Source organism: Bison bison, unplaced genomic scaffold (assembly GCF_000754665.1).
Source record: "Bison bison bison isolate TAMUID 2011002044 unplaced genomic scaffold, Bison_UMD1.0 scf7180017864461, whole genome shotgun sequence".
NCBI lineage: Eukaryota > Metazoa > Chordata > Mammalia > Artiodactyla > Bovidae > Bison > Bison bison.
Genome location: NW_011495023.1, coordinates 14,549,897 through 14,566,849, shown reverse-complemented (window position 1 = coordinate 14,566,849; position 16,953 = coordinate 14,549,897). Strand labels below are relative to the sequence as shown.

Genomic DNA, 16,953 nt, shown 5'->3' with positions numbered 1-16,953 from the left:
AGGCCAGATAAGAAAACAGGCCTTTCACAAATGGACAGGGCTGCCTCGGTATGTGTAAGCTCTGATGAACTAAAGCATCAGTTTCTTTATTCACAACATTATTCCAATCCACCTCAACACACTGCACTGTAGGCTTCAGAGAAAAGACAGCTTTAGGAGGGGGTCCCTGTCTATCCTCTCCCCCTACACCACTCTCGTCATTTAGGTTCTATGCCTTCAACATGGCCGACGCTCAAGAAAAAGTCACTGAGCCAAATGGGACAAACACTACTCTTCATTGTTATACAATTAATTAGTATTTTGAATAACTAAATAATCTTCACTATAAAGCTCTATTTGTTACCAACTTCTGCATCTTCCACTGAGTTTGCTTCCCATGTGGAAAATGTACATGCTCTCACAAAATTTATTTCTGAAACTTGCATGGTAAGGGAAAAATGCACAATAAGAAGTGTGGCGAGAAGCACAGGATGTGAAGAAAGAGACTGATGGTACATACAGATGAAGTATTTTATAAAAATGCCTGCTAAGATAAAATCTGCACGTGCCTTTAGAGGGGACTACCACCAGATTCCACCACCAATCAGTTAAATCCTGATGTCTCTCAAAACCCTTCCCCAAACCCCACTTTCGTATTTAAACCAATCTGTAAGGCTCATTCACGGAGAAGGCGATGGCACCCCACTTCAGTACTCTTGCCTGGAAAATCCCATGGACATAGGAGCCCGGTAGGCTGCAGTCCATGGGGTCGCTCAGAGTCGGACAGAACTGAGCGACTTCACTTTCACTTTTCACCTTCATGCATTGGAGAAGGAAATGGCAACCCACTCCAGTGTTCTTGCCTGGAGAATCCCAGGGACAGGGGAGCCTGGTGGGCTGCGGTCTATGGGGTCGCAAAGAGTCGGAGACGACTGAAGCGACTTAGCAGCAGCAGTAAGGCTCATTCACACTTTTCCTTATCTTGGAGTGGAAAAACAAAAAGATAGGAGGGATCAAGGATACAGACGAGAACAAGGAAAGAACTCTCCCTCACCTTTTCCAGCCCCAAATAATGCTCTTAACTTAGATGTGATAAATGGCCACAGCGTAAATCACACCACTGTAAAATGTAAAGGAAGCATATTGTTTCCTGGGTTTCCAAAGTCAGAGTATAAGGCAAACATGGTGGTTAATCAGTTTTCCTTGCTAGGGAGTTTCTACTGGAACTCATACCCTGCCATCTCTCAAGTATGCTCAATACGGGCAACTTCTCCTCAATTACTGAAGCACAACTGCTATGTTGTGCACCCAGCGAAGAACATGGCTAGTATATGTAGGGCCATGTTTAAAATATGAATACCCTGAATAATTACTCTCAGTGTGGGGAGACATTCACACTCTGTAAGAGAAACGGGAACTGAAATTCTGAGACAGCACACAGAGTTCACTCAGTGGACAGCAGACCAAGTTTTCAGGAAAAATAAAATGGAGGGGGCTGCAAAAGGACACAGTTAAGTTCGGGAAGCTAAACACATATATGATGCAACTCACAGGATCAAAGAAAACTAAAACTAATTTTGCATTCCTGCAATTCTCTTTTCAAAGAACAATGAAATTTCAAATCTCTTTGAATAGCCCTGAGTACATTTCCAAAACTGTCACATTATTTATAAATATCTACTTGTAGGTATGTTGTTGTATAGTTATGACAGTTAAACAGCTCAACATTTGTCCCTGGTTACCAATTAGTGAGACTACCTGAAAAGGTCTTTCCATTAATACACAAAGAGAAAGACAAAAATATTCAATGATTTTGCTGGATAAAAGGAGTCAAGGTTTATGAGATCTTACACTTAGTACAACTTTTTAGAAGTCTCTTATTTCAAATATGTCTCATCTCTACATCTCAGATAAAAAGTACTTATGTACCATAAAGATATCAGGTTCAACTGTAATAAGATTTTATACGCTTGGGTAAATTATTACCATTCAAAGAGCAGTGAATTTAAATTCTAATTCTGCATCTATTACTAAACCAAAGACTTCAGATCAATCAACTTTTCAAAATGAGAATACCACCTCTTTATTATTCCCCTCATGGGGCCTGACAGAAGAACAATAGGGCATTTCCCTTAAAGTATTATAAATATAAAAGAAAAACAGTTAAAAAAGAAAGTAACAGTAATAACAATCCACAGTACAACTCACAAATGTGCTTGCATGGTTAACCTCTCATCACCTTTGAGGCAGGACTGAAAAGGTACAGAGCTCCTAGCTGTGTGTTTCTAAATAGGGGCAGAAAAATTCTTGTGATGTAAGACTATCTGGCGTATCACATCTCTGGCCCCTGCCTAATCGATGTCAGTAGTAACCTCCTGTCATCGTGAGAACCAAAACCATTCCTAACAGAGCGACACCACTGGGCTGAGAACCACTGCTAGACAAAAGCGGCACTGTGATTCAGGAGAAAGAGACGCAAGGCCCGACAGACCTCATCTGTAGAAGGGGACTTCAACACTTCCAGCTCAGTGTGTTATTACGTTACTCCCAGAATCGTGCCAGGGACTTAGAGACACTCGATGTGAGTTCTAGAAAGCACAAACGTGTCCTATTCTTCTATGAGTTTTACTTTTACAGCTTTAGCTTTCAGAGCTATTTTAGAGTGATTTAAACTTTACATTTTCATTTTATATGCTATAAAAAGTACTTTACTACAAACTATAATTTAAGGATATTGTAGAGTGGGGAGGGAATATATGTATGCATACTTTTACAGGTCTTAGTACCTAGCAGGCATACATTAAAAGAGATGAGAACTCAAATCTTTGCTGATCAAAGTAAAAAAAACTTAATTAACAGATAAGGTAAACCCACCTGGAATACTAGAGGATGACTTTCAAAAGCATAAAGGCATTACATTAACAATAAAAGAAGTTTAATATAAAATACAAAACAAATTTGAACTGAAATGAATAATAACTGTATATTCAATGTCATATTCAAAGTGCATATATGATTTGTAATATACATTACATAAAACACAGTCTACACAGCACAAGGGGAAAAGGGCAAAACACTGAATAGAAATAATCAAATTCTTGATTCTAAGCTTATTAAATAGGTATTTCTTATGAGATGACCAAGAACATGAACACAGTATACAAATTACGTTATTTGGTTAGTGAAAAGAACAAGTTCATGTTCTGGAAGGACTTCAGCAGAAACACTGAGGATTAATGGAAATGCATATAACACTCACTGAATTCTTAAATTTAGAATGATATCTGAGTTTCCCAGATCATATAACACAGAAGTATATATCAGTCAAACAAAACACAAGGTTATATCATGTATGTGAGAAAGAGGAATCACTAAAAACTTAATAAAATCAGTATGTCTTTATATACATTTGTTGTTGTTTTTCAGTCGCTAGGCTTGCAACGCCATAGGCTGCAGCCCTCCAGACTCCTCTGTCCATGGGATTTCCCAGGCAAGAATACTGGAATGGGTTGCCATTTCCTTCTTCAGCGGATTGTCCTGACCCAGGGATCAAACCTGTGCGTCCTACACTGGCAGGCAGGTTCTTTTCCATCTGAGCCACCTAAGAAGCCCATTTTATATACATTACCATGTGTAAAATAGATAGTCAGTGGGAAGCTGCTGTACAGCACAAGGAGCTCAGCTCAGTGCTCTGTGAAGACCTAGCGGGCTGGGAAGGGGAGAGGAGGGAGGCCTGCGAGGGAGGGATGCACACATACATACACCTGATTCACTTCATTGTACAGCAGAAACTAACAGAACACTGCAGAGCAATTTTAAACTCCAATTGAAAAAAAAACTGCTACGTCTTACTTAGTTCATGATTTTGACTTTTAAATAACCATGCACCATAGGTCTTGAGGACTCAGCACAAAGAAGTGAGAAAAAACATAAAATTGGTAAAAATAACCTGAGTAAAGAAACCTGACTTCCAATCTGCCTCTACAACTTTCAGACAAGTCACATTAAAATCTCAGTGCTGTAGTTTCCTCATGTGTGAAATGATCTCGGGAGTCATGAGGACTCTGTAGATCCTGTTCTACTGAATACATGGTGCTTTAAAAAACCATGTAAAATACAAAAGGAAAATCATTGTCTGGGGCAAGTAAAGATGGAAATATCAGATCTTATCAGGCCCACATCCCACTACCTGGTCAAGGTCCTGGCACCTACAGCTGTTGCCAATTTCTCCTGAATCATCAACATCACTTTCCCCTTACAAATGGTGTACCTCTTCAGGGTACACCATTGTTATAATACAGGCTATTTTGAAAAAAGAAATTTCCCATCAAACCACCAGTTAAAGGCTTCACTTAAATAGCACCAAAAAGGACAAAATGGGCTTCTCTAGTCGGTCAGTGGTAAAGAACCTGCCTGCCAATGCAGGGGACGTAGGTTCAATCCCTGGGTGAGGAGGACCCCCTGAAGGAGAGCATGGCAACCCACTCCAGTATTCTTGCCTGGGAAATCCCATGGACAGAAAAGCTTGGTGGGCTACAGTCCGTGGTGTTGCAAAAGAGTCAGACAAAACCTAGTGACTAAACAACAACAAAACGATAAAATACCTTATTAAAAAACTTCAACAAAAATGAATGAGATTTGTTAACAGGAAAACTTAAAAACACTATTAAAGGATATAAACAGAAAGATATGCTACATTCTCAGATAGGAAATTTTTAATATCAAAAAACTATTCATTTAAAACTAAGCCCATTAAAAAAAAAATAGTTCTGTTCATAAACTAGCCAGGCCAATCCAAAAGTTTATGTGAGGACAGTAGAGAGGGACAAGAATATTAAGAAACTGTAAAAAAAAAAAAAAAAGAAAAAGGAGAAAACCAGCCCTGCCAGTATTAAAATGTATTATAAGGTTTTAATAATTAAAACCACATGGTAGCAGCACATGAATAGATACATACCAATGGGACAAAAGAGAATTAAAAAAAAATCCAAATACATAAAGCAATGTAATATATAAAAGTAGTATTTCAAATTAGAAAGGACAAAGATCATTCAATAAATGGTGCTGAAATTTTGAGGTAGCCAAAGAGAAAAGAATAAATTTAGAGCCATACCTCAAACTACATAATAAATTCCAAATAGATCAAAGACTTATATGTAAAAAATGAAATCACAACTACGAGAGACTTTGGAAGACAGTTTGCCAGTTTCTTACAAAAGCTATGTACAGTCCTATCATATAATCCAACAACCATGCTCTTTGGTATTTACCCAGTTTTTAAAAATCTATGTTCATACATACAAACAAAAAAACTGCACATGCTTTTACAGCAGCTGTATTCACAATCACCAAAAACTGGAAGCAATCAAGATATCCTTCAACAGGTGAATGTATAAACAAACTACAATACATTCACATGAGGAAATACTATTCAGAAATAAAAGAAACGAGCCAGCAAGCCATGAAAAAAATATAGATGATGCTTAAATGCATTTTGCTAAGTAAAGAAGCCAGTCTGAAAAGGCTATACACACTATATGCTCCTAATTGTACATTTTGGAAAAGGGGAAATTACAAAAATAGTTTAAAAAAAAAAAAAAAGGGGGTTGCCAGAGGTTCAGAGAGAAAGGAGAGGGATGAACAGGGGGAATGCAGGACATTTTAAGGTTGGTGAAGCTACTCTGTGTGATTCTGTAACAATGGATGCATGTCTTTATGGACTTGTCAAAACCCATAAAACTGTACAGTATAGAGTGAGCCTTAATATAAACCACAGACATTGGTTAATCCATGGACAGAGGAGCCTGGAGGGCTACCGTCTATGGGGTTGAAAGAGTTAGACGAGACTTAGCAACTAAACCACCATCACTGCCACCACCACACTGATTCATTTCTTATAATATATACCACACTAACGCAAGACGTTAATAATAGGGGAAACTATATATAAGGGGCAGAGAAGGCAATGGCACCCCACTCCGGTATTCTTGCCTGGAAAATCCCATAGATGGAGGAGCCTGGTAGGCTGCAGTCCATGGGGTCGCTAAGAGTCGGACATGACTGAGCGACTTCGCTTTCACTTTTCACTTTCATGCGTTGGAGAAGGAAATGGCAACCCACTCGTGTTCTTGCCTGGAGAATCCCAGGGACGGAGGAGCCTGGTGGCTGCCGTCTATGGGGTCACACAGAGTCGGACACGACTCAAGTGACTTAGCATAGCATAGCATAGCATTAGCATATATAAGGGGGGGGTTATGGAATTCTTTGTACTATTGGCTCAATTTTTTTGTAAATCTAAAATGCTATTTTAAAAAACAAAGTACATTAATCATAAAACAAAAACTGAAACTGTAAAGAAAACATGAGATAGTTCTACTAAAACCTTAAAGAAGGAAAGTCTGTAACTCAAAATTCTAAAAACCAGAAAACTGGTTAAATTCAGCTATATAAAAATCAAAAACTTCTAAATGGGAAAACAAAGTCAAATTAACAATGGAAAAAATATACACATAATTCATATAACAGATGAGGTATGTATAAAGTCCCTAACACAGATAATAAACAGTCAATAAATGAAAGACTTCAAGACCTAAGGCCAGTCAACTGAGGGTATGACTGTCACAAAACAAAACATTGGAAGACATCTGTTTTTTGACCTGAAGCTGCCCTTCTAATCTGAAGACACCTAGGTCAGAGATTACTTTTCCCTTAAAAAACAAACAAACAAACAAACAAAAATCAAGACATATTCTATCAACCTCCAGTTAAAGCCCAAAGATAGTCAAAGTCCAGGTCCTGGACAACATAAAGCCAATGAAAAATATTTTTAAAAAACTCTTTCCCAAAGGCTTATATTCATATTTTTCACGAAATATCAACGCCTATCATTTTCTTCTTCTAATTGTATGTGAATAAATAAAAGACTATCTAAATAGATCCCTTAGCCAAGTACAGAGAAAAGTTTATCATGTTTTCCAGTCTCAGTCAACTGTATTTTGGTCTAAGCAAAGATGGTTAAGATTTAAATAATAGCACAAATTAATCTGGATGTCAGTTACAAAATATTAATTTTTTATTGTGGATAATCAATACTTACTCTCACATTTATTTTTTTACATATGAAATTAAAAACAAATCAATAAAAACTAACAGACAAAAGCTATGTGAAGACACATTAAAGAAAACTGCTACTATTATTCTGAAAGTTCTCTTGATTTTGAACAGAGACTTTTCAGTCTATCATATGACCTCACTGGCTAAGCATTTTTCAGTACTTACTCAGACACTGGAACTGCACACTAAACATCATGTGAATATCTTACAAAGTCAGAAAAAAAAATTTCAGTTTTAAGTCCAGCATATTCAAACACTTTAGGGTGACAGGATATTAAGGAATTAAGTAATTACAAATGTTTATTGCCTATCAATATGGGAAAATTATTTTTGTATTTGTATAAAGGAACAATAGAAAGATACAAAGGAAACAGAAATGGTTACCTACAGAGGATGGGGGAGAGAAACAGGGACAGGAGTTATTTTCTCAATATTTACCTTTTTTAAGTTATTTTAATGTTTCAGCCATGTGAGTAACTATTTTTGAAACAAAAAAGTACATATTTCATATAAGCATAAATATTTCTATAAATCAACAAACAAATACACAGATATGTGTGGTTCAAAGAGGAAGAATTAAGGAGCGTTTTCTGAAAGACTGCTGGAACCATGTTCCTGGGTCACAGTTCTCTGAGTAAATGAAATTTCACAATAATTGGCTCTTCATTTCCCCTTAGAACTTGAGAATATTTTTCCAAATGACCACAATTCCAAAACAGTTTACAAGAAAGAATTTTTTTTCTTTTAAAAAGGGCCGAAGGATTTTAAAATATTATTTTCTTAGGGGATAAACACTTTACTATAAGTTATTTTATTTATATACTAAATAATTCTACAATATATTGCTGGTAACAAATCATTTTGATTAAAATAAACAAATCTTACAAAACAGAAGTGCTTTTCTTAAAGTTCCCTCCCCCTTCCCTAAATCCAACCTCTTAAATAGATCTGTACATTTTATGAAATCACAGATTAACTCCGTATGACAATGTTTTAAAAAAAAAAAAACCTAGACTGTTGCCTAGTACACGAATAACCTTATGAACTTCATACTTCAACCTGCCCTGTCTACACCAGTCTCAGGAAAACGCACGCCCACTTTCCCTTTCACACCAGTGACACGTTTCAACCTTTTCTAAAGCACACCAAGTACTCAGAATGCTTCACCAACAATCTACAATACGTATGTTCAATATTCGTATGCTACCATCACCAACCCATACTAAACATATCTAGGTTCCTAGACAATATAAACCCTATCTCCATGAGTTTTCCATATACCTAATTATAAAATGATTAAAAACAATTAAAACAAAACTGTAAATGGTTACTAGGTTCAAGGCAAGAGGGGAATGGTAAGTTGTTTGACAAGCAGAGTTCACCTGAGATGATGAAAAGTTCTGGAGATGGACAGCGGAGATGATCTCATAATAATGTGAATGTACTGAATGCCACAAACTTAGATCAAAGAAAATGTTTTCATGTATAATAATACATTTGTCTTTATAATAATGCAGCCATAAAATATTTTTATTGCTTTTTATGGAGAAAGGGACCTAGGTAGACAAAAGTGCTGAGGGCCCATGAAAATCAAAATGTGGCCCTAATGCTTATTTCCTACTATGAAGTCAAGGCACAGCAAGAAGGTGAAAATATAACCAGATATGTATGTAAAACATTATTTGAAAGAGGAATCACACACATAAACAAACTTTGTGGGTTTGCATTTTTTGAACCCTAGTGAGATTACAATGGTATCTCAACTATTATATAGTCTTTTTCAAACAATTCTTTATTAAAAAGAGCTAGAAAGAGATATCACATTTATATAAACATATAACTGCATGAAAATTAATGTAATGAGACTTTAAAGGAACCAGAGAGCAAGAACTTACTATTAAGGAAGAAAAAATAAGTGAAAAGGGAAAAGAAAGAAAGAGAAAAGGAAAAAAATATTAATAAAAAACAAAAAGAACCACCCCTCTATTTAAATTAGCAAAGCTGAGAACATTTCCCGAGTAAATTCACAGATTTGGCACAATGTCAATTAAAATCTCCAAAGGGTAACAAAATATTAAAGAAAAATACTGAGAGAGAGAATGCCCTCTAAAGTAAATACGAAAAAAGTTTAAAATGAGCGTGTATCTAAACCTACTGATACTAGATAACAACAAAATACAAATAAAACACAACTGTTTAAAGCAACAAATTAGTACATTTTAAATACATATCTAGGTTCTTAGACAACATAAACCTGACCTGAGGACAACACGGATGGAACCTTGAGGGCACTGCACTAACTGAAATAAGACAGAAAGACAAACACTGTCCGATCTCACTGGTATGTGAAATCTAATATGATCAAACTCACAGAAACAACAGAGTGGTGGTTGCAGGAGGGTGGAGGGGTGGGCAAGGGGTGGCAAAATGAGTAAAATGGGCCAAAAAGTGCAAACTTTCAGTTACAAGATAAGTAAGTTCTGAGGGTGTAATGCAGAGCGCAGAGAGTATGGTTACAATACTTGGTTGTATGTTTGAAAGTTGCTGAGAGAGTACATCTTTTCACAGTTCTCATCACAAGAAAAAAACAGGAAATAAAATTAACAAATTAGAGTTTCTAATAATAATGTTAGCTGCAGAAAAACAAATTGATCTCTTTAAATCCTCACAACGTATCATATGGGATTTTTAGATGGGTTCAAATTTATTTTTTAACTAGAAAAATATGGAACATTTCTAGTCATGAAAGGGAGTTTGTCTTTTTATTTCAAGCCACTAACCACATTATTATAAAAAGCATCTCCAAAATGAAGAACACCAAACTAAAGATAAAATGAAAACCGATGGGGTGAAGAGAGGAGGGGACTTTCCAACTGCACTGCTAGATAAAAGCTTTATCTCCAAAACACACAGGGATGGAGCTAGGTGGATACCTCATCCTCAACAAACTGTCAGACAATATCACTTTAATCAAAAAGAAGCAGAGGTGCACCCACTTACCCATGCTCCAGATACTATTAAAAACACTTTGCATGTAGTAACTAATCTCACACTCACCATAAACCCTCTATGAAAAAGATACTGTTTTTATTCTCAAGTAGCAAACTAAAGTTACTATATCCACCGGTGACATAGCTAAGCAGTCAGAGCAGGGTCCCAGCCCAGGCATCTCATCCCAGAGGCCATGCCCTCAACCACTAGGCTATTTGCTTTCCTCTGCATAACAAGCTACATATCTACATCTACTGGACATATATAAATTACTATTACACAAGACAAAATTCAAACAAGAACGGTTTTGATAGCATGCTTTGAGGATTTAGATTTTCAGTCATTGGGGTAAGGAAAGGCTTTATGGAAGAAATAATATCCACAGTGGGTCTGGAGGATATGAGACACCACTGAGAGTGGAGATGAGACTATTCCCCACTGAAGGAACAGAGGGACCAAAAGCAATACAAAAAGATGAAAAGCACTGGCAACTCAAATATTTGAGTTGAAAAGAATGTGTTGTTGCTGTTTAGTTACTAAGTCATGACCGACTCTTTTGCAACCCCCTGGACTATATATATAGCCCATGAGGCTCCTCCATCCATGGGATTTCCCAGACAAGAACACTGGAGAGGGTGACCATTTCCTCCTCCAGGGGGATCTTCCCCATTCAGGGATCGAAACTGCATCTCCCGCATTGGCAGGTGGATTCTTTACCACTGAGCCACCAGGGAAGCCCATTGAAAAGAATAGTGAGTACAAAAGAAGTAAATGAAAAATAAATGATTCAGAGGCCTAAGGAGGTTACTAGGCTTAATTCAGTGGAAGGCAGAGGAGTAACATGGTCAGAGTTGTCACATGACAACTGGTTATAAAAACTGGACAGAAAAAGACAGAAGGAAGTGACAGAAGGTTAATTCACTAGTCTAAGCATGGTTAAGGATGGCTCATGTAAAGTGCAGTCAACAGAAGCAGAGAAAAAGGAATAGATAAGGAACATGCAGCAGCTACTTGAACTTCAATTAAATTAAGGAAGCAACCAGGCCGGAAAGTACAAGACTGAGGATACTAAAATACAAAGACAACAAAGAGGATGGATGAGACCACGCTTGGAGCCATGACTTTGGGAGCCTGCCAGGAGAAGTACATTATAGGCTAAAAAGACCTCAAGTGAAGGGGCAGAAAGGCCTTAAAGACAAACTTTCCTGCCTAATCTGACCAAGTTCAGGAACTTAACTAAGGAGACTCTATGACATCAACATCGTGAGCGAGATCATGGATAACTGACAGAATTCAGTAAGAAGCCGACTGCAGGGGCGAACCTGAGGTTTTAAGCAGAAATGAGAATAACCTTGTCATTAACAGAGGTGAGGACAAAGGAGGGAATGGAGGTCTAAAGCAAAAAGGGACATGAGTTCAGGGTTCTAGGTGGTGAGATTGAGGCTTATAACATGGGATATTCTGAAATTATGCTGCATCCATGGGAGTAGTACTTGAGTAAACAGAATCAGAGCTAAAAATATAGAAGTCACATAAAGATACTTGGAAGCTATGAGAGAAAAAAGAAAAAGTGCTGGGTAAAAAAAAAAGGATCAGAGAAAGTTTAAGGAACTATGTCTATTTAAAAGGGATTGAAGAAGAGTCTGGGAAGGTACCATCAGAGGGTTAATACTACAACCAGGAGAATCCAGCATGATTTAGCAGCGCTCTCAAACATTCTTCACAGGAAAGTATATAAATAAGACATCGTTCGTGTGGCACAAAGAGATAAACGTGGCTACTCATAACTGGACGTTATTAGCCCAGGAGTGGAGGAAACCATTACTCTATATACGCCTTGCAAACCACTACTCAGTTAATCCGCTTGCTGCACTGTTTAGAAAGTCCTGTATTACCAAAAAGTCTGTAGGCCAAAAAGTTTACAATTCTATTTCCCTAAACTGTCTCTTTCCGTAGTCAATGATTAGTTGAGTCGAATGTGAAGATGTGACAAAGAAGACAAGAATACAGAAATAACCAAAAAATTTGGTATCTGAGAAATCAGTGATGACTTTAAATATCAGTGGGAAAAGGAACAACCTAAATACCCATCAGCAGATGAGTGTGGATAAAGACTGGTGTGTGTATATAATGGAATATCACTCGGCCCCAAAAAAGAATAAAATAATACCACTTGCAGCAACATGGATGGACCTAGAGATTATCATACTAAGCCAAGTAAGCCAGAAAAAGACAAATGCCATATGATACCACTTACATGTGGAATCTAAAATATGAAACAAATGAACCTATATATGAAATAGAATCAGAGACACAGAGAACAGGCTGGTGGTTGCCGAAGCGGAGGGGATGTGAGGGAGGGATGGAGTGGAAGTTTGGGATTAACAGATGCAAACTATTATACAGAGGATGGCTAAGCAACAAGGTCCTACTGTGCAACACAGGGAAATATACTCAATATCCTATGATAAACCACAATGGAAAAGAATATGAAAAATATATATAGCTAAAAGTGAATCACTTGGCTGTAGAGCAGAAATTAACACAACATGTAAGTCAACTATATTTCAATAAAATTTCTTTTAAAAAATCAGTGGGAAAAACTAGATTTTAGGAGACAAATATGGACAAGGGTGAATAATTAAAATATCAATACTGTTACTGGTCATGCTGTCCCTACTGTTACAAGGAGAACCTAAACAAGATGATTCCTCAAATCTTGCTAGTGAAAACATTCTTTTTTCAAACCAAATTGTGATTGTAGTAATAAGCTTTACCTTCTAACTCCAGTTTTATTCCCATTAATAAATAGGACGAAAAAATAAAAATCCTTTGAAACCCTGCAACACTTACCCAGTGCGAGACTGACCGACTTTATCACAAATATCCAAAATGAGGCCCCAATCCTCAGCAGTATTCATCTCACTGGTTGCTTTCTCTGTATATTACAAGAAGAAATTGCAGAAACATTATTTCTAAAAAGTCTTTAAGCGGTAAATGACTACATTCAAATTACCAAACTGTAGTATAACCAAGGACCAACAAATCACAAGAGCTATCAACATCTGGTTAATGAAATATTTAAGTCTATCTTTAAAAAGAGGTGGGTACCTTTGTCACCTATCACAATTATTTTCCCCACTTCATTTGTTTGTTACTTGGTATTTTAAAAAAAGGGGGGGCCACTGATTTTTTTTTTATAAAAATGTACACACACACAGGTCTATCCCTATCTGCACACAGAAAGACCAAAATAAAGAACTCTTTCATGATCAATAGTTAATAGTTAGCTTCACTAATTATTTACAACTGTGGCTTCCCTGGTGGCTCAGACGGTAAAGCGTCTGTCTACAATGCGGGAGACCCGGGTTGGATCCCTGGGTTGGGAAGATCTCCTGGAAAAGGAAATGGCAATCCACTCCAGTACTATTGCCTGGAAAATCCCATAGACAGAGGATTTGCATAGTTAATTCATAGTTAATTTACATAGTTAATTCTTAGCTTTACTTGCCCTCGAAGGAACATGACAAAGAACATGTCTCTATCAAAATGTTCCAGGGAATTAAATTAACTATCTATTTGTTGAGTTTGGATTCTGAAAAGTAGGGTGGAGGGGGCACTGAACAAAAGAAAACCAAGCTTTAACTGAATATTTTCCCTTAAATCTAAACTTGACAAGTTAAAATAAAAAAAGCCAGAGGTATGGCAGATTAAACCAAATCATTAATTTAGACCCCTTTCTTCATTACAATAAAGGAATTTTAATGAAAACACACAAGGATAAGGAAAACATGAGAAGCAGTAACAGCAACAGTATCTCAAAAGCTACAGAACAACACTGATCCATGGTAAACTACTGAGAAGACCCAAGAAAGGTGAACCATGTATTGTTAGTAAGAAAAAAAGCTTAAGAACTAGTCTGTTGAATCCTCAGGAAATTCAACTATTGCAATTGAGAATGAAGAAAAAGAGCACTTCCAAGTTAGCAAAATGGGTTAATGCTGTTTGAAATGTAGGCAGGCTCTATTTCCTCACTCAAGGGCTCTAGCAATATCACTTCCCTATTCCGAGAAAGTGAGTGATGGTTTACTTTCTGTAGGTAAAGCAAATTTTTTCTAGACAGGGAGACACCAGGTATAGTTGAGACTTAGGCAGCAAAAATAAGGAATTCCCCACCCCCCAGTTTTCCAGTCTGGCATGTAAGCAGCTTGGATGTATTCACTTCATCCTAACAAGTAAAACACTGAACAAAGTGAAAAATCAACGACTCTTCTTAGAGCCCTCAGAAGTGAGGTCACAAGGCAAACTGATGCCCCCAAATTAGACATACAAATAGGCAGATACACAGAACCACAACTTAACAGAGCAGAAGCTCATCAGCACAAACATCACCAGGAACCAGTACCAGGGGAGGAAAATCTACACTGAAATTATCAAACTGCTGGAGGCTAAGTGTGCACAAGTCTGAGTTAAAACGCCAGAAAAGAGGCGGCTTAGAAGACTTCCCATACTTTTGTGAGTTTCAATTCCACCGTTCTTTCAGGTTCTCAAGGTGAACATCACAGAAAATTTCCCCTATTTTTCCAGCAGGGGGAGAGAAACTGACCATTCTGAAATACACCAGAGTATTCTCTTCCTAAAAAATCCTACCCTCAAGAGAAATTATTTTATCAGTCTTAACCAACTAGTGTTTTACCAGAGATTAACCCAACTGTGGGAAGAGAAATCCCAAAGCTAGCTTGTTCCAGCCTTCCACGTGGGAGAAGGGGAATATCCAACTCCAGCCCACTGGAGCCATCCCATTCCACCAATGGGATGAGCAGGGGATGGACACTGAGAAGCATGTGAGAATTCAAACCCCAGGGGCAGAGAGGCTCACTGAGCCCAAATCCCAGGACAGTCGGCACCTGATCATCACACCACTAAAGGCGGGTGTCCCTTCGTCTAGTATATCATATCCAGCTGCTGACAAGTCACACTATAAGGCAAAGAGCACAACTGGAAGGGTATCAGAGTAGCATCAGAACCAAACTCAGACATGAGAAGGATGTTGGAATTATCAGACCAGAATTTTTAAAGAATATGACAATATGCTAAGAGCTCTAAATGGAAAAAGGAGGTAATATACAAGAACAGATGGACAATGTAAGCAGAGAGATGGAAATTCTAAAAACGAAATATTAGAGATCAAACAATAATATAATATAAATGAACATCCTTGGATGGGCTTATCATCAGTCTGGACACAGCTGAAGCAAGAATCTCTGAACCTAAGGACATGTCACTAGGAATTTCCAAAACTGAAACGCAAAGAGGAAAAAGTGATGGAGGGAGGGGGCCGGAGCAGGGGGGTGGGGGCACTGAAACAGATTATCCAAGAGCTGTGGGAAACTATAAAAGCTGTGACAAAGGAATCACTGGAATACCAAAGAAGAAAGAGGAAAAGAAAAAGAAGAAATATTTGAACCAAATATGATTCGGAATCTCCCCCAAATTAATGTCAGACGCCAAACCACAGATCCAGGAAGCTCCAGGAACACCAAGTACAATAAATGTCAAATAAAGAAACAAACCCTCTACACGTTGGCATATCAAACAGCAGAAAATCAAAAATACAGCAGAAAAAAAAGAAGCCAACAGATGTAGAGAATGGATTGGTGGACACAACAGAGGAAGGAGAGGGTGGGACAAATTGGGAGAGCAGCCTTGTCTTTATACACTACCATCTGTAGAGAGACGGCTAGCGGGAAGCTGCTGCGTGACATAGGGAGCTCCACTCGGCGCTCTGTGAGGGTTAGAGGGCTGAGACTGGGGGGTGGGAGGTGGAAGGGAGGCCAAGAGGGAGGGGGTATATGCATACTTTTAGCTAATTCCCACATGTTGCCATTCAGCAGAAACTAAGACAACATTGTAAAGCAATTATTCTCCAATTCAAAGATTTTTTTAATTAGAAAAAAAGAAGCCAGCAGAAGAAAACACCTTACCTATTCAGAAGTAAACAGAATGATTATATCTGACATCTCAGAAACCATGCAAGCAAGTAGAAAACGGAATGAAATAGTATTGAGAAAATAACCACCAACCAAGGATTATATATCCTGTGGAATTATCCATAAGGAAAAGACAAAGTCTTTCTCAAATAAAGAAACATCAAGGGTATCTGCTGCCACTAGACTGGCCTTACAAGAAATGTTTCAGAAGTTCTTCAGGGAGAATATAGGAGATATGCATACATGAATGTGTGTGTGCGCAGGCATATGTATAAATGAAATGAAGCACAGCAAGGACACCAGGAACAAAAGAGAGAAATTAGGAATGTGAATATTTTGTTACTAGAAGGTGAGCTGTACTATCACTGAAGTGGCACAATGTTATTTGAAAGTGAACTTGGACTAGTTGTAAATGCATATATATATTGTAAACTCTTAGGCAGTTACAGAAAGTAGAAAAATATATATAACTAATATGCTAAAAAAAGAAAATGGAATCATATAAAATATTCAATTAAAACTCCAAAGGCAGGTCGAAGAGTATCAGAAACAGAAATAAAATACAAGGGTTACAACTAGAAAATTATAACAGGTATGGTAGATGTTTATCCAACAATATCAATAATCACTTTAAATGTTAATGGTCTAAATATAGGCAGAGATTGTCAGAGTGATCAAAAAATAAGATACAATTAAATGTCATTTACAAGCAACCCACTTTAAATATAAAGACACACATATAAAGTAAAAGGATGGAAAAAGAAACAGCATGCTGACACTAATCACAAAGAAGTGGGATTAGTTATATTAATGTCTGATGAAGCCAACTTTGGAACAAGGAAAATCATCATGGACAAAGGCATTACATAATAAAGAGGTC

General features: G+C 37.4%; 1 protein-coding gene across 2 annotated transcripts in view; it reads right to left on the bottom strand.

Moving 5' to 3' along the window:
- The window catches only part of STAM (signal transducing adaptor molecule (SH3 domain and ITAM motif) 1), a 58,370-nt gene that overhangs the window by 29,128 nt on the left and 12,289 nt on the right, over window positions 1–16,953 (bottom strand). The window contains exon 2 of one of the 2 annotated variants that reach the window (XM_010859984.1): window positions 12,937–13,021. The exons of the other annotated variant lie outside the window; for it this stretch is intronic. Coding sequence (XP_010858286.1) covers window positions 12,937–13,021 — 85 coding nt within the window. The remainder of the gene's footprint in view (window positions 1–12,936; window positions 13,022–16,953) is intronic. 2 annotated transcript variants of the gene reach the window in all.